Source organism: Pseudophryne corroboree, chromosome 10 (genome assembly GCF_028390025.1).
Source record: "Pseudophryne corroboree isolate aPseCor3 chromosome 10, aPseCor3.hap2, whole genome shotgun sequence".
Lineage (NCBI taxonomy): Eukaryota > Metazoa > Chordata > Amphibia > Anura > Myobatrachidae > Pseudophryne > Pseudophryne corroboree.
The window spans coordinates 300,661,798-300,681,630 of record NC_086453.1 but is presented as its reverse complement, the minus strand read 5'-3'; the positions used below and the strand labels follow the sequence as shown (position 1 = coordinate 300,681,630).

The 19,833-nt window shown below is 45.9% G+C and overlaps 1 protein-coding gene across 1 annotated transcript in view; it reads right to left on the bottom strand.

Annotated features, from left to right (window-relative positions):
- Nucleotides 1-13,920, bottom strand: part of CHD5 (chromodomain helicase DNA binding protein 5) — a 477,691-nt gene extending 463,771 nt beyond the window's left edge. The window contains exon 1 of the mRNA XM_063943432.1: nt 13,870-13,920. Within this exon, the coding sequence (XP_063799502.1) occupies nt 13,870-13,891 (22 nt within the window). The 5' untranslated portion in view covers nt 13,892-13,920. The remainder of the gene's footprint in view (nt 1-13,869) is intronic.
- Nucleotides 13,921-19,833: the final 5,913 nt, after the last annotated feature.

Genomic DNA, 19,833 nt, shown 5'->3' with positions numbered 1-19,833 from the left:
ATGGCCAACAGGTTGTCCAGGTACCGCGGAGGCTGCGCCAGCCTCGTTTTTTTAGAGGGCGTTTAAACTTAAATGCATTGTCCGATGATAGGGTCATACAGATGTTCCGCCTAAATAGAAACAACATTTTCCACCTGTATGACCTTGTCAAACTGGGCATAGACCCTGAGACAGCACGCTCTCGCTCTGTCTCAGGCCTACACAAACTCCTGGCTGTGTTACACTTTATGGCTACTGGGAGCTTCCAGGCTGTGGCAGGCGACGTCATTGGGATCTCACAGCCCACCTTTTCAAGATTTTTGATGCAGGTGAGTCTAAAAATACATATGCGGTTATGGCTAAGTGTTGCTTGTGTAAGTTGAAACACCACAGTATTGTAGAGAATACCTAACATGACACTCACCTTAGCTTATTTAATGTCCACTCAGGTTTTGGATGTGTTGGAGCCACACATTAAAGCCTCAATCTGCTTCCCTACTGAGGAGTCGGAGTGGAGTGCTGTCAGGGTAGCTTTCTATGAGCTTGCAGGCATGCCCAATGTGCTGGGGGCCATAGATTGCACACACGTTCAGCTGAGATCACCTAAGGGCCGCCAGTATATATATACTAATAGGCATATGGATCAATCAACTAATGTCCAGGTGGTCTGTGATGCAAATTTAAAAATTATGAGTGTTGTTGCAGGTTACCCTGGTGCCTGCCATGACTCCTTCATCCTCAGTCAGTCATCGCTCTTCGATAAATTTGAGGAGGGACAAATGCCTGATGGCTGGCTGTTGGGTATGTTGAAAATGTTATGTGTGTATGTCTTTTAACCACAGCCTAGATTTTGGAGGAGGTGATAGAATAATCTAACATATGTCCTAATGTTGACTATATATGTTTTTCAGGTGATGGGGGTTACGGCTGCTACTCTTGGCTCCTTACTCCATTGTCCCAACCTGATTCTCCTGCTGAACACAGTTATAATCATGCACATAAGGCTACGCGGAATGTGATAGAAAGATGTTTTGGGGTGCTGAAGTCACGTTTTCGGTGTCTGGATAAATCTGGTGGCCTTTTGTTGTATAGTCCCTCAAAGGTGACTCGGATTGTGTTCTGCTGCTGTTTTCTCCATAATCTGTGTTTAAGTCAACATCTGGCACATGGTGAGGGAGAAAGCAGTCAGCAAGCAGAGGAGTTAGATACATCTGGTGACAGTGTGAGTACAATTGTAGGGAGGCAGGTACGTCAAGAAGTGATCCTGCGATATTTTACAGGTAAGTTTTATTATGCTGTAATTATCCTTCACTAAACACTTTGCTCTACTTTCTATTGTGTGTTCTGTTACTTACTGTTTGTTGTTTATAGTGGTGTGTCCATTGTGCTTAGTTGATGCTAACAAAACATTTACAGTCATTACCCTTGAAAAACATAACTACATACATACAGACCAGCTTAAAAAATTTTGGAGACGGACACAGGAATGTGTTTTTTTTTTAAAATTTTGTATTTATTTGCACAAAAAGATTGGTGTTATTTTTTTCGCTTGTGTGTGCTGGGTGCTGGCTCACTGGCACGTGCTCTTGAGGAACGCCGGACAGGGGAGGTTACTGGCGTTTGAACAGGGGTCGTGGTCCCCGAGCTGGAGGTAACTTGCTGAGCTCCCATCATAGCAATATTGCTGCTCAAATTATTTAAACTGGCAATCAGCTGAGTGTTTGTAGCAGTGTGGCTGGCTACAATCCTGGATAAGGCCTCATTCACCACTTGATTGTGTTGAATGATCTGAACGAGTGCCTGCTGATGTCGCTGTTGCTCATCTATAATGCGGGATAAATGTGCATTCATTTGGCTGTTTTCAGCCCTAATTTGCTCCATTGAGGTAGCCATTCTCCCTACTTGTACTATCAGTCTGCCCGAGTTGCGACTAATACGCGGTAGATGATGGGGCAGACTGGCAAGGTGTTGTGTATGTTGGGTCAGGGTGGCATTGCTTTGGGCCTGTTGGCTTGTCCAACTGGCCCAAAAATCGCCAGGAATTTGGCTTGGGGGCGGAGCTTGTGCCAGTTGGGGACTGATGGATGGTTGGGGTATATCCTGCAACTGTATTGGCATGCTTGGATCAACAGCTGTAAGTTGCAGTGTGAAGGATGGCTCTTGTTCTGGTCCCTGCTGGTCCTCGGCGGACATCAAGTTGTGCTCTGTATGGGGTAGGCAACATGCAATGTTGTAATTTTTTTTAATTTGGCCTGGCTAATGCAACACATTAATACATTCCTAATACTACATTTTTGCATTATTAGCACTTGTTTTTCTCAACGTTAACAATTTATAATTTTTATATTTTAAAAAAACCAACACAGGCGCAAACATTGCCAAATTTGCATATTCCTCACTTAACTAACTTCCCTCCACACCATTACACTGTTAGATTCCCTCCCCTCACCACGATATAGACTACTTACCTGTATAGTCCAGAGGAGCGGAGCAAGTAAGCCATCTACATACTGGACAGGGGCGATGTGTGAACACTCTAATGGTTTTTTTTTTTCGGTCCAACATTTAATTTTATTCATATTTTTTTAAAAATGTGAACGTGTGTGTGCTTAATGTATCCTCAAATCTGTTCTTTTCATACAAATAGGTTGTCTAGACCATCCACTAAGACCTTATCTAATTTTATTAAAGCACCTTGAGCAATTGAAGACGTTACATCACATTGATTGTTGAGGAAAACATGTAAACTCCAAACCAACTAACAACATCTTAAGTGTACTGTGTATATTATTGCTTATGTGTTTAATTTATGTTTTTACTCACCAGATAACTGAGGTGATCTGGCCTCATCACTCTGCGAACTCGACAATAGTGCCAGTGGTGGCTGGGGTGACACTGCCGAAAGTCTTCGCCTGGGTGGGGATGATGGAGGTGCGGAATCAGAGCCAAGACGCCGTGTCTTAGTTGGCCTCCTGGGTAAGTGGCCCAAGCCCTGTGATGGGCGCCTTACAGGAGGTCGGCTTCCAGAAGCAGAACCTAGGTGCAAAATTTAAACTTAATATTTTGTACTTCTATGTGTTTTCAGAATATGTGACTACAGTGAAGACTTACCTGCAATACCGGCATCATCTTGACTTGTGTGAGGCCTGTCTGGGCGGCTGGTCTGTGTGACTGTGGAAAAAGTGACCCCAACATTATTACCATGTTTTTGGAAAAATGACCCACTGAAAACCATTAATGTACTGTAAGCATCTATATGGTTTTGTTTAAAACAAATTTTTAAGCTTAAGAGCTTCTACATTCATGATTTTGAGTTGAATATCAAAATGTACTTGATGTGGCACACAATAAATTTATTTAAAATAAGTTTTTGGTCTCAGATATTGCAGAGATTGAGTACTTGCAAATATTTTTAAAATGTAATGTTTTAAAAATTTCCCCGCTTTTCTGTTTTTAAAAAAACCAAAAACCTTTTGTGGATTTTAAACAAACACACATGTTCAAGCATTATCGCCAAAAATTGCAACAAAAAAAGAAAAAAAAACATTCAAAACACAAACACACCTTAAGGGAGCATAGGCATGCAATCTGTTTTGTGAGAAAAAAATCATCCTTTAAACTTTAAAAATGAAATTAACTAAATTTTACAGACATTTTAAGAACAATATTACAAAACAAACTTACCATCCTGCGTGGGTCGGTCCGAATCCCGGACATGAGTAGCAGACACCACTTCGCCAGGAATCAATGCCCGCACAGGCTCCTCCCAGTCCCGATAGCTTACACGTAAAGGTGGCCCACCTCCGGTTCTCCGTGCAGATTTGGACTCTTTGGCCATCTTGGCCTTGACACGCCGCTTAATATCATAGAAACGCTTGCAGCACGTGTCCTCTGTCCGCCTCACCACACCCTCACTATTCACAGCAAGTATGACTTGCCCCCACAGGGCAGACTTCCTGCGGGAGGACACCCTGGCAGCATCCTGACCAAACAATTGGCGATGGTGCTTCATCAGCTCACGCACCAACGCCATGTTTTCAGCATAGCTGAACTTTATATTCCTGCCAGTCTTGGTAGTGGTGCGTGGCTGCGGTGCCACAACACCATCACTATCACTGGAAAATCCAGCAACGGGCACCCCCTCCTCCTCCTCCTCACTAACCTCCTCCCTCTCACTACCCCCCTCCACCTCACTACCAGCCTCCACCTCACTACCAGCCTCCACCTCACTACCAGCCTCCACCTCACTAACCTCCGCCACCACACTGACCTCTGAGTCGGACATGACAAACAACATAAAACACACAAAAATGAAAACACAAAACACACTCCTCCACTACTCCTACTACACACCACACAGCCAACACACACGCTCACTCACTCACAAACAATGACAAAAGACTGAAAAAAAAAAACAAGGACAAAAAAGTTTACAAACTGGGAAAAAACAATACTACAAAGATCACAAGACTACTAACACACACAGTACAGCACTCAACAATCACCAAACTCCTCTCCAAATCCACCAAAAACTCCACCAAACTCACCAACTCCAAATACACCTTCCTCTCTCCTCTCCACTAGCTAAACCCACGAGGTGCGGAGTGTTTGGGGCGTTTTTATAGTAACATGCACAGACACTCCTCCTTCACGAATACAACCAATCACGGCCGCGTGACGTAAACGAAACTTAGGAGTAAAAACGCGGCCGCAAATTCCAAATCACTGCCGTAACAGACTTGTGACGCAGTCGTAAAAAAAACGCAACAACGCGGCCGCAAAATAGCAAACGCGGCCGCATTCAGCAGCAAAAAAGCACGAATGACATCGACATCGGAAGATACGGAAAATACGAATACGACTGCTTAGTAAATGAGTCGTAATCAATTCAAAAAGTTGCAGATTTACACTGTCAATGTCAGTCGTGATTGAACTTGAACATGATTCTGAAAAATACGAATCTTAGTAAATATACCCCACTGTCTCAACCCTCGTCAGGCCAGATGGGCACTTTTCTTTTCCAGGTTCGACTTTAAACTCCAGTTCTGTCCGGGCTCTCAGAATCGCAAGGCCGATGCCCTTTCCCGCTCATGGGAGCAAGAAAATGAGTCAGAGTCTTCAGACAAGCATCCTATTATAAATCCGTTGGCATTCTCCACGGTAGGGATGGACTCTACGCCCCCATCAGGGAAAAGTTTTGTGAAGCCGATGCTAAGGAAGAAGCTCATGCATTGGGCCCATGCTTCCCGTTTTGCCGGACATACAGGTATCCAAAAAACCCTGGAGTTTATCTCTAGGTCCTATTGGTGGCCAACTCTGAAAAAGGACGTCTTGGAGTTTATTGCATCTTGCCCAAAGTGTGCCCAACATAAAGTATCCCGCCAGTCGCCTGCGGGGCAACTGGTTCCACTATCCGTTCCCCGTCGACCATGGACCCACTTGTCGATGGATTTCATTACAGACTTACCCATGTGCAACAAGTTCAATACCATCTGGGTGGTAGTTGACCGGTTCACCAAGATGGCACACTTCATTCCTCTCACCGGTCTTCCGTCAGCTTCCAAGTTGGCTCAAGTATTCATACAAGAAATCTTCCGACTCCACGGTCTTCCTGAAGAAATTATCTCAGATCGAGGAGTTCAATTCACAGCCAAATTCTGGCGAAGTTTATGTCAAGTCCTCCAAGTCAAGCTAAAGTTTTCCACGGCTTACCATCCTCAGACCAATGGTCAAACCGAGAGGGTGAATCAGGACTTGGAGGCCTTCCTCCGCATCTATGTGTCCTCCTCTCAAGATGACTGGGTTCAATTACTTCCCTGGGCCGAGTTCTGTCATAACAACCAGTATCATTCTTCATCTGCTTCAACACCATTCTTCACTAACTTTGGATTCCACCCTAAAGTCCCTGAGTTCCAACCGCTTCCAGCAACTTCTGTTCCCGCAGTGGATATCACCTTGCATCGGTTTGCCAATATCTGGAAGAGCGTACGATCAGCTCTGCTCAAGGCATCGTTCAGGTACAAGAAGTTTGCGGATAAGAAGCGTCGAGCAGTTCCTGCTCTCAAGGTGGGTGATCGGGTATGGTTATCCACGAAGAATTTGAGGTTAAGAGTTCCCAGTATGAAGTTTGCACCTCGCTATATCGGTCCTTTCAAGATTGAACAAGTCATCAATCCTGTTGCTTACAGACTCCAGTTGCCTCCCTTCTTAAAAATACCCAGGACATTCCATGTTTCCCTGTTGAAACCGCTGATCTTGAATCGGTTTCATTCCTCACTTCCTCCAACTCCGAAAGTCCAAACTCAACGAGGCGTTGAGTATGAAGTGGCCAAGATCCTGGACTCACGTCACCGTTACGGTCAACTACAATATCTTATTGACTGGAAGGGTTATGGTCCTGAGGAACGTTCATGGACCAATGCTTCTGATGTCCATGCTCCTGCCTTGGTCCGGAGATTCCATTCCAAGTTTCCTCAAAAGCCAAAGAAGTGTCCTGGGGCCACTCCTAAAGGGGGGGGTGCTGTCATGATCCGGGTATCTGGACTCCATTTCTTACCCATCAGATGCCTCCTAAGGCTGGCTCAGCGCTCCAGGACCGGATCCCATCTGTTATCCTGCTGTGTACATTCCTGTATCCTCTCCTGTCACTCTGGGACGCTGTCACAGTAAACGCCATATTACACCTGGCATGGCGTCTCCCGCGGCCTCCGCCGCCGTCCCTGAACTTCTGCATGCAGAGTGTCTGAGTGGCGATTACGTCAGCCGCGGCCTCCGCTGTGTCCGCGTGGTTGGATGTGCATCTGTCAGCTTGGCGCCTCCTGTCTCCGGTGGCCGGCGCCGCCATTACTGTTTTCATTACCACATGGATTACAAACCAAACTTCCCTCCAAGTGTCTGCATGGGCGCAGCCATCTTGGATTCTGTCAGCTGATCATTTCCACCAATCTGTTCTCAGTATTGATAATCTGCATAATTGCCTAGCCAATCCCTTCCTTGCTGCAGGTATAAATACACTGTGCCTGAGCAAGGAAGGCGTCAGTGCTTTGGTTGTCAAACCTAGTTCCTGTTTGTCTCTCTCCTGTGATTGTCTTCCAGGTTCCAGCTCCTGTCTCAAGACTTCCTCCATAGAGACCCGCACCAGCATTCCACCTGCGGTGTAGCCTGACTCTCCAATCCATTGTGGATTCATCTGTTTCCAGCTACAACATTACCTGCTTCCAGCTCAGCTTCCAGCAGAGTACAGCTTCCCTTAAAGGGCCGGTGTCCTTTCTACACTTTACCACTCTCCACCGGTATTATTATTTCTCCGCTCTCAAGTTCTACATTTCAGTTCATATTTCATCGCTCCCAAGTTCATTTATTATTTAACTGGTTCCAGCCAGTATCCACTCCGTGCTAACAACAGTCTGGTTCCAGCCAGTATCCACAGCAGCTGTTTTATCTTCAGCAACCCAGCTTTTCCTGGAACACCAGCTGGCACAATCCTGGGTTATCTCCATTGCTACAGTCGGGCCTGGTAAGGACTTTCCATCTAGAAGATCATAAGAACTATCTCACACTACCAGTGCCCTGTGGCTCCTGCCATCCTGTAGTACCCAGGAACTGTATTTATTCTTTGCTGACTTTTACGTTTTCTTTTACTGCTGCTGTGTTGCGGAGTTGTCATAATAAACATCATTGACTTTTATCCAAGTTGTCGTGGTCACGCCTTCGGGCAGTTATTATTCATGTTACTTACATGTTCAGGGGTCTGATACAACCTCCCAGGTTCCGGTACATCTCAGCCCCTACAACTGAGGCTGCCTCCCGTCAGCTCAGGCCCTCAGTTGTGACACAGCCTGACTGACAGTTCAGGCGCGCACAGCCAATCAGGAGAGTGCCATGACGTGGCGCTACCTGATTGGCTGAAGGGACCCTCTTTGACAGGAGTCACAGGGGGTCCCGCCAGACAGGGAAAGGGGATCCATGTGTAAACATGGATCCCCTTTCAGTGCGTGGATCAGGTTGTTCGTTTTTTTATTTTTACAAGTCCATGGATTATAACTTATAAGAAGAGGACCAATCTACCCCGGATTCTTTGTAAGTATAATTTTATTTACAGCTACCCCGGGATTCTACTGGACAAGGGGACCGACTGCTTCATGTCAACATAGGTAAGTATGTATGTATGTAAGTGTGCATGTATGTTTAATAAAATTTTACTTTCAAGGTGTGTGTGTTTTGTTTTTATATGGGTATTTTTTTTGTAGTAGAACTACAGGTACCAGCGGGCCCATCCCCCCCCCCCCGCATGCTGGTACTTGTGGTTCTCCAAGTACCAGCTTGCTGGGACTTGTAGTTCTGCTACAAAAAAAAAAAAAAAATATTCTATTTTTACACAAAAGGCTATCAGCCTCCCATCCACTGCCCATGGATGGGGGGGGGGGGACAGCCTCGGGTTTCACCCCTGGTCCTTTGGTGGCTGGAGGGGGGACCCCTTGTTTTAAGGGTCTCACTCCTCCAGGGTACCCCGGCCAGGGGTGACTAGTTGGAGATTTAATGCCAGGGCCGCAGGGACCAATATAAAAGTGTCCCCCGGCTGTGGCATTATCTCTCTGACTAGTGGAGCCAGGTACTGGTGGTGAAAATACAGGGGACCCCTACGTTTTTTGTCCCCCGTATTTTTGGCACCAGGACCAGGCGCAGAGCCCAGTGCTGGTTGTTTAAATATGGGGGAACCCCTGTCAGTTTTTTCCCTGTATTTTTACAACCAGGACCGGCTCAAAGAGCCTGAGGCTGGTTATGCTTAGGAGGGGGGACCCCACGCAAAAAAAATTCTCAATATTTACACTAAACAGACCCTTTCCCATAGATTACCATGCACAGATCTCAGTGATCCGTGCATGTTATCCAAACTCGTCTGGAAAAAGCAGGTCTATTTTTTTGCTGCTTTTTTTAACGAATCGCAAAAAAATACACCCGCAATTGAGCACTCAGAGACTAACACCCAAATACGAATAAATAGTAAATTCCCGTGTTGTATGAACAAACAGACGCGTTTGACCGATGGTCTATTCATTCATATTTCTGAACTTTGCCGTCAAAACCATTACAAATAGCTCAAACACTGCCGAGATTTGTTCTTAGTAAATTCCCGTGTTGCCACTTAGAAAAAAAAAAGCACAAATCGGACAAACTCGGATTTTTAGTAAATAAACCCCAAGGTATCAGTGCCGCTTATACACATAATAATGCCCACACAGTATAAGTGTCGCTTATACCCATAATAATGGCCACGGTATCAGTGTCTCTTATACACATAATAATGCCAGAGGTATCAGTGCCTCTTAAACACATAATAATGCCTGCGGTATCACTGCTGCTTATACACATAATAATGGCCACAGTAGTAGTGCTGCTTATACCTATAATAATGGCCACAGTAGAAGTGCTACATATACCCATAATAATGCCCACGGGATCAGTGCTGCTTATACACATAATAATTCCTGTGGTAGCAGTGCACCTTATATACATAATAATTCCCCACGGTAGCAGTGCCACATACACACATAATGCCCACAGTAGCAGCACCTCTTATACATACAGTATAATAAATGCCCACGGTAGCAGTGCTGCTTATATACATAATGATGCCCATGGTAGCAGTTCCTCTTATACACATAATGCCCACAGTAGCAGCGCCTCTTATACACCTAATAAATGCCAATGGTAGCAGTGCCGCTTATATACATAATAATGCCCAAGGTAGCAGTGCCTCTTATACACATAATAATGCCCACGGTATCAGTGCCTATTATACACATAATGCCCAAGGTAGCAGTGCCTCTTATACACATAATAATGCCCACAGTATCAGTGCCTATTATACACATAATGGCCACTGTAGCAGTGCCACTTATTACCATAATAATGCCCATGGTATCAGTGCCTATTATACACATAATGGCCACTGTAGCAGTGCTACTTATTACCATAATAATGCCCACGGTTTCAGTGCCTCTTATACACATAATAATGCCTGCGGTATCAGTGCTGCTTATACACATAATAATGGCCACTGTAGCAGTGCCTCTTATACACACAATACCCACTGTAGCAGGGCCTCTTATACAAATAATAATGGGCTTGGTAGCAGTGCTGCTTATACACATAATAATGCCCACGGTAGCAGTACTGCTTATACCCATAATAATGCCCACGGTATCAGTGCCACTTATACACATAAGAATGGCCATGGGTCAGTGTCCCTTATACACATAACATTGCCCACTGTAACAGTGCCTCTTAAGGGGGGTACTCACGGGAGAGATGTGTGCTGAGCGATCTTAACACAGACCGCTCAGCACACATCTCTCACCCCGCTCAGCACAGCGCGATGTGCTGAGCGAGGGGGAAAGCCGACGGGGGGCCGCTCACTTCACACAACGGTGAAGTGAGCGAACCGCTAGATTGAGCCTGCATGCAGGCTCAATCTAGCATCGGCGATAGCGATGCGCGGGGCCGCGCATCGCTATCGCTGGAGGGCATACACACGGCAGATCCGTGCTTAAAATCTAAGCAATCTAGCAAGATTGCTTAGATTTTAAGCACGGATCTCTCCGTGTGTACCCCCCTTTATACACATAATAATGGCCACGGTATCAGTGCCTCCTATATACATAACAATGCCCACTGTAGCAATGCCGCTTATACCCATAATAAATGCCACGGTAGCAGTGCCGCTTGTTCCACATACAACTGACGGAAATGCAGTTCTGCCCCGTTCCGACCAACTTTAACCCCTATCAAAAAAAAGGTCATAGGAATACCTAGGGAGTACAATAATAAATTTATTACAAATTAATATTACATACACATTATGCACACTTAATAACAATATATCATTCAAAATGTATTAACTTAACAATTGAACAAGACTCCTTTTATCTTCAAATGATTAAGGTTATCCAATAAGGGTTTATGGACAGAAATCCTTAATCGATAGTATCCAATCATAAAAAGTGCCATATAGAATTCTAGTTTCAATAGTTGTATTCCCTTAAAGTTAGTCTCTGGAAGGAGGGGGTCTGACTGTTCGGCTCAAGAAGAGCACGGCGCTATGCTCCAACTCCTAGATCAGGCATGTCCAAACTGCGGCCCTCCAGCTGTTGTGAAACTACATATCCCAGCATGCCCTGACACAGTTTTGCTGTCAGAGAATGCTAAAGCTGTGTCAGGGCATGCTGGGATGTGTAGTTTCTCAACAGCTGGAGGGCCGCAGTTTGGACATGCCTGCCCTAGATGTTACACTTATCCCCACAGCATCGTGGGTAAAGTACTTTGGCAGCATTGTGAGTTTGTGCAGCTGCTGGCCTTCTCCATTCCCAGTGTTGGTTAATAGCATCTTGGATATACAGTAACTTTGTACAGTAACTACAAATATCAAAGGTGGAGCATAGCGCTGGGACATTTACATACAGAGCCCCGGCGACCTCCTTTTGTCAGCGTAAAAGTTATTCCGTTACATCATTGCTGTGGGGATAAGTTTAACATCTAGGAGGTGGAGCATAGCGCCGTGCTCTTTTTTGGGTAAATGTATGAACTGGCAATATGGGGGAGAAGCGGTATCAGCGCACATGATGTGCGCTATACCACTTCTCCCCCATGTATGATGGCTGCAGTGCGGCTATCTATAAAACAGCAGGCCAATATGCGTGGGCAATGTATGAACGGTCAGCAACGCTGACCATTCCGACACCTGCAGCTGTCGATCTCGACAGCTGCACGGTGGCGATGCCCATACACTACAGCAGGGATAGAGCTGTCCCTGCCTGTGGCGGGTGCCGGATCCGGTCTGCGTTGAGGTTCTCACGTGAGTAGCGAGATCCTGCGCATGCGCATAGGAGCCGGCCAGGAAGGAGACACAGGGCGGGGGGAGCGCTCGGCAGACAAGATGTTAATACATCTTGTAGATGTCCCTTCCTGCTTCACCTCGTTAATGAGGCGAAGCAGGAAGTGTTATAGCGGCACGATGCGTGCGGCTATAATACATTTACCTATTTTTGTAGTACAGTCCGACGCCCTCCCTCCAGAGACTGACATTGCTTGAATAAATAAGCACAACTAACTTTATCGGAATACAACTGTTGAAACTAAAATTCTATATGGCATGTTTTTAGGATTGGATACCATTGATTAAGGATTTCTGTCCATATACCCTTATTGGGTAACCTTAATGATTTGACGATAAAAGAAATCTTGTTCAATTGTTCATTTAATATATTTTTAATGATATATTGTTATTATGTGTGCAGAATGTGTATGTACAGTAATATTAATTTTTCATAAATTTGTTATGGCACCCCCTAGGTATTCCTATTGCCTTTTTTTTGTTGTTACTTATCCTTGGCATCACAATACTGCCAATTTGGGAGCAGCATTACATGAGAATTATACATACAATAATATAGCGATTGGCCAAAAAGTTTTGCATACCTCCCAACATTTCATTTCACTAAAGAGGGACACTTAAATTATGCGCGAGCGACCGTGGCGAAAAGGGGGCAAGGCCCATTCAGAAGGGGCATAGCTTCGCGGCGGTGCCGCAATTGCTGGTCACGCCCTCCATTTTTTATTACTAAGGGGGCATGTCCAGCGCTGTGAGCTGCTGGCATGCCTCCTCTCCTCTGTCTCCATTGAATAGACGCTTTGCGCATTCAATGCTGCTCTGCTAGGCACAGCAGTGATTGACAGGTGCCTCCCAACTGCCCCCCATGCCCCTCCCCCACCCGGGACACTGGAGCCCGCGGGTGGGACAGCGAAACAGACCCAAAAAATGGGATTGTCCCACGAAAATCGGGAGAGTTGGGAGGTATGGTTTTGGTGGCTTGATAAGCGCTAGGGATTCATTTGTAGTTTCACTTTTATCCCTGCCTACCACCACATACACACACACACACACACACACACACAGTACACACTACATCACATGCAGTACACACACGCACCACCACATATACACACACATTATACACTACACACATACACACATCACCCCATATATATATACACACACACTGCCACATATACACACAAACAGTACACACACACACCACCGCTACATATACACACACATACAGTACACACACGCAATACATTTACACACATACATATATACACAAACACAGTACACACACATACGCCATCACATAGACACAATACACAGTACACACCCACACCACATATACACACTCACATTACACACTACACACACATACAGTACACACAACCACATGCACACACATTACATACTACACACACTTACAGTACACACTACACACACCACGACATATACACACACACACATAGTAAACACACCACCACATATGCACACGCAGCACACACTACTCACAAATACAGCACACACACCCACAACCATATATACACATACACACACACACACATAGACCACCACATATAAACACAGTACACACTACACACACACATACACCACCCTTACATATACACACGCACAGTATACACTACATACACATACAGTACACACACACCACCACATATACACACAGTACACACTACACACATACAGTACACACACCACCACATACACAGTACACACATATACAGTACACCCCCCACCACCACTGCATATACACATGCACAGTACACACTACATACGCATACAGTACAAGCACACACACCACCACATACACACACACAGTACACACTACACATACACTACACACAGTACACAGACATACAGTACACACATCACATATACATACACGCAGTACACACACACCACATATGCACACAAACACTACACACACACACACATGCAGTACACAAACCAATCGTTGCTACTTATCAAGAAGCCATTATACAACTTACAATTACCAGGCTTCAAGCACATGCAGCTCCTCCTGTAGTCTGGGGGGCGGAGCTTGTGACTGAATGACATGCTCAGGGCCCCAGAGAAAGAGAGACTTAAGGGGAGGGGAGACTCCCACACTGCCTGCACGAATCTCTGTGACTCATTTTAGGTAAGAGTGCTGAAGCCTGAAGCTGCAGAGATGGGGCATGGGAGAGAGGAGGCCACTGGCAGTCTGTGACAGGAAAAAGTTTTTTTTCCTGTCAATGCTGTCAGTCTCCTGTGTGCCTGTTTGCAATGGGGGCCCTAGAGCTGCAACTCCATCCGTCCCATTGTTAATCCGGCCCTGGGTTTATCGATTGCAGGTACAGCCATACTCACTGTTACATGTACACTAGGGATGGCCATCGGTGGGCTGTCTATTAATGGTTGCCATCGATAGCACCGTCGGTGATAGCCATCGATGGCTCTTAAACCATCGATGGCAATCCATCGATGGTTTACACCACTCTATGCACCCTGACGAAAGGTTCTGGCTGGGCCGCTGGGCAATAAAAAATGGGGGCGGGGCTTAGCGGGTGTCGGGGTGGAGCTTTGCTCTGTGTCTCGTTAACTTGCAAAAATAAAAATACAAAAAAATACAAAAAAAAATACAAAATATTCGTCTAGGCTTTACCATCATTTTTCAAACATAGCCAGTGACATGGCAATTACAAGCTGATTGGCTGGCACTTTATCACCGTGAAATTTATAACTTTTCAAGCTTAGAACATCTCCCCCAGAGTCTCTGGGGGCAGCTGAGCATCTCTGAGAATACTCGGTACACCCCCGGAGTGATGTGAACTGGGACTTTCCCTGAGGCCTCGTCCCTTGATTATTGTAAACAGGGACTTCCTGCAAGGTCATGCCCCTTTCCAGGATACCACGGCCCCTTTACCGTACCGGCTCAGTCAGGGCCGGTGCAAGGTCTTTCTGCACCCTAGGCAAAGCTTCAGGGTAGCGCCCCCTAACCTGCAAAACCACCACCATCTCCTGGAGGGGAGATGCAGGTGGCCACTAGGTGGGCTGGGGTGAATTGCATCATCATATAAATTATATATACAGAGAAAAGGGACAACACTCAAGGACTTTTAAAGTGACATATATTGTAAACAAAATCACAATATTTTTTCACTTTACAGTTCCTTGTGTGCCGTCTATTCTTTATATACTGTATAATACTGTATATGGGGTTGGGTACAGCATGCCTCCAGTCAGAATACCGACAGCGGCATCTCGACCACCATAATACCGACATTTTGAATGAAATTATCCTTACACTAGCCCTCCCGCGAGCCTAACCATAACCCCCTGGCATATTAACATTCAGGATGCCAGGTGTCGGGATTCTGGCACCAGTATTCCAGCAATCCGTCAGCCAGGATTCCAACTACATCCCTTTAATTGTATGTGTATATGTACATATATACGCACAGAGATACTGTACATATATTTGTAAGCTTCTTATTGTCTTCCATCCCTCCATCTGTAAGTTCATTACTGACCCGCATACAGAGACATATTTTAGTTTTTTCCTAGATGAATTCAGTGGTGCCCCCCAGTTGCTGGCGCCCCTAGTCAGCCGCCTAAAGCTGCCTAATGGTAGAGCCGGCCCTGGGCTCAGTGACCCTGGTGCCGCCACTGTTACTGCCCTCATTATGAGTATATTGTTCTTTCTGATTCCCCAGATACATGCAGCATTTATATTTTTCAGCAGTTTGCAGCAAATCGCTAGTACTTCCAGTGGTTTGGAGGGTCAAAACCCCCGCCCCTGCTCTAAGGGTTGGTTCTATATCGGAGGGGCTGAAGGGACCTTGTGACGTATTGAGGGGAGGAGCTACGTCACCAGGGGGAGGAGCTACGGACGAACAGGGTACCCGAAAAGTACCCTCGCGGGCTCGCTTCGCTCGCCACGCTTCAGGCACGGTGGCTCGCTCCGCTCCGCTTCGCTCACCACCTAATTACTAAAGGTAATAGTTGGTGGCGTGGATAGTAGAGGAACTATCCCGCTGGCCTAGCTCCTCCCCCTTGCGTCGTAACTCCTCCCCCTTACTGAAAAGGTCCCTTAGCCCACTTGATTCTAGCCTCTACCCTGCTCTAAGTGATAGAGCTGCTGAGGCAGCAAAGGAGCTCCAGAGGCTGAGGGGAAGTGCTCAGCTTTATGAGGCTGAGTGAGAACTGTGATAAATAAGATGCAGAACAGTGTTAAAGAGATGCAGAGCTGTGATAAAGAGATACAGACATGTGATAAAGAGATGCAGACAGACCTGTGATAAAAAGATGCAGAGCTGTGATAAAAAAGATGCAGAGCAGTGATAAAAAATATGCAGAGCAGTGATAAAGAGATGCAGACTTGTGATAAACAGATGCAGACTTGTGATAAAGAGATGCAGAGCAGTGATAAAGAAATGCAGTCCTGTGATAAAAAAAAGATGGAGAGCAGTGATAACGAGATGCAGACCTGTGATAAAAAGATGCAGGGCAGTGATAAAGAGATGCAGGGCAGTGATAAATAGATGCAGACCTTTGATAAAGAGATGCAGAGCTGAGATAAAGAGATTCAGAGCAGTGATAAAGAGTTACAGACCTGTGATAAAAGATGCAGACCTGTGATAAAGAGATGCAGACCTTTCATAAAGAGATGCAGACCTTTCATAAAGAGATGCAGAGCTGAGATAAAGAGATGCAGAGCAGTGATAAAGAGATGCAGACCTGTGATAAAAGATGCAGACCTGTGATAAAGAGATGCAGACCTTTCATAAAGAGATGCAGACCTTTCATAAAGAGATGCAGAGCTGAGATAAAGAGATGCAGAGCAGTGATAAAGAGATGCAGAGCAGTGATAAAGAGTTACAGACCTGTGATAAAAAGAGATGAAGGACGGAGATAACAAAGATGCAGACCTGTGATAAAAAGATGCAGACCTGTGATAAAGAGATGCAGAGTGGTGATAAATAGATGCAGAGCAGTTATAAAGAAATGCAGACCTGTGATAAAGAGAAGCAGAGCGGTGATAAAGAGATGCAGAGCAGTGATAAAGAGATGCAGAGCAGTGATAAAGAGATGCAGGGCAGCGATAAAAAGATGCAGACCTGTGATAAAAAAAGATGCAGACCTGTGATAAAGAGATACAGAACAGTGATAAAGAGATGCAGAGCTGAGATAAAGAGATGCAGAGCAGTGATAAAGAGTTACAGACCTGTGATAAAAAAAGAGATGCAGACCTGTGATAAAGAAGTGCAGAGCTGTAGTACATATTGAGATGCAGGGCTGTGATCAGTGATAGAGAGTTGTGATAAATAAATAGGTGCAGAGCTGGGAGGAAGAGATGCAGAACGTGATAAATAAAGAGGTGCAACACATTTACAGAGCTGTAGATCAGCAGAGCTTAACAGCATTATAGGCCCTGGGCAAAGCAATGCACTGCTATGATTGTGTGACCACCACCCTACTGGTGTTCGGATGCCCCTAGAATGATGGGGTCCTGGGCAGCTGCCCAGTGTGTCTATATGTTAAGTTGTCTGTGTAGATCAGTGCTAAATAAGGGGATGCAGAGCTACGATAAAGAGAAACAGAATTGTTATCGATAAATAAATTAGTCAAACGTAAATAGAGTGAGAAGCAGCTCAGAGTAACATTGGGATCTGATTCTGGTTTGAAAGTAACGGAAAAAAAGCAAGTAACTTTGTATCTGGAACAAACCATGTTGCAATGCAAGGGGAAGAAAGATATATTTCTGTGCATGGTAAATTCTGGCTGCTTTTGCATGTAGCCCACAAATGTTAGACAGCTTTATTTTTACACTTCAATTTAGATTTCAGTTTGGACAAATCCCACCCAAATCTAACTCTCTCCGCACGTTACGTCTGCCCCACCTGCAGTGCAGCACAGTTTTGCCCAGGTGCACAGTTACTTGCATTTATTGCTTTACTTTGCCAAAATACTAGCAATTAGATTAAACAAAGTGATTTTGTACATCGTCCATCCTGACCAACTTTATGCTATTCAATTCTAGTAGAATTAATATGAGATGTTGAGATTTTGAGATTGATGTTGAGATTTTGCAGCTTTCTCCAGCCTTGGATGATGGCCAGTAATGGTGCTCATGGATGCAGCTAAGGCGTTCAACCCTGTGGAGTGGCAGCATCTTTGGGCCATAATAAGCAAGTTACATTTGGGCCTCAGTGGGTCCAGTTGCTCTACTCCTACCTGTTGCCAAGGTATGCATTAACAAATGTTGTTCACACTGACCATTGGACTCGGGGATCATTAGACCATACTTACCGACTCTTCTGCTGTTCTCTCCGGGAGAGAGCAACCAGGTCTGTTCAGCAGGGGGTGGGGAAGGGTAGTGACGAGGAGAGGGGGCGGAGTAGAGGCGGAACGGGGGCGTGGTCGAGGCGGGGTGGGTGTGTGGCAGAGGTATTTTGTCATTTAAGCCACACCCCCACCGCATAATGCCGCTAATATAGGCATTATACTGTAGGGGGGCGTGGCTATGATGACGCGATTCAACAAGAATCGTGTCATCGACTGCCCGGACCGCCCACTTTACTTACTAAGTGGGCGGCTGGGCAGGGGGGAGCGCAGGGATCGGGAGACTTGCCTGCTTTTCCGGGGGGCCGGGAGGGTCACCCGATTTTCGGGAGCCTACCGGCCATTCCGGGAGAGTAGGCAAGTATGCATTAGACTCATTGCTTCATATGGTAGGGGACTTCAGGCCTGATTCAGAGATGGACAAAGTAGCACAATAGCTGGGTCTTTAGACATCTGAAAGGAAAAGATGCCTCCTGCAACATCTCAGATCTTATGCCTGCGCCCGAAGATGCAGGATCTGATTACCATCTGCAGCATCAGCTACATGAGTATGTCTAATCTTTCTCAGACTGGCCACCTCCTGCTCACTTGCGAGGCCAGTAAACCTGCATCTGTGGAAGCAGCCAGACACAGGCCTCACCAGTCTCAGAAAATGGGGTGGACACGCATCCTGCTTTCTGGAAACGCTGCCCAGCCCCGGCCACTTCCTACCCCCAAACGACCTCAGCATGTCAAGCCCGCTGCGGCTTGGGGCAGTACGAACAATCTCGCAGTCCCACTAACATTGGAGATGTACGTAAACCATTGGGTTCACACATAATCTCTGAATCACTCCTTTTGACGCTATTTCAGTCTTATAAATTAACTGGGATTATATCTCCCCATCCTTCACTGCAGTGGACTCTACGTTTCAAAATATCTAGGGATCTGGATCTCATATGTTGCTGCGTAATATGCAGTAGCGGATCTTGCCACGGGCAAGCAGGACTTTTGCCTGGGGCGCCGCCTTCCGGAGGGCGCCGCACCAGGGCAAGATCCGCTGCTGCTGTGTGCCCCCCGCTGCCCCCCTGCTGCCACTGGCCGCTGCCCACCCGCTGCCACTGTGAAGGGAAACTAGACGCGTACGCGTCTAGTTTCCCTTCGTGGAGAGGACCTTTGCTGTGCGGTGCGCGATGACGTCATCGCGCACCGCACATCATTTCAGTCTGTACAGGGGGCGTAAATGACCACGCCCCCTGTACGAAGCCACGCCCCCTATTGCCGCCCGGGGCGCACAGAGCGCCAGAACCGGCCCTGGTAATATGTACAGTTAAATGTTCAGCCTCAGATCAACTTTTGCAGCACATGGACGTAAGCACTTGTGACAGTGACTGGTTGGGTTAAAATGGTTAAAATGATTATCCAGACAACATTTGTAGATGTGTTTCCACAGGACTGATATTTATTCCTGCATGGTTTTCAAAATATAAAATCAATTCCCTGGGCTCAGGTTGAGTATCCCATATCCAAATATTCCGAATAATGTAGTATTCCGAAATACGGAATTTTTTGAGTGAGAGTGAGATAGTGAAACCTTTGTTTTCTGATGGCTCAATGTACACAAACTTTATTTAATACACAAAGTTATT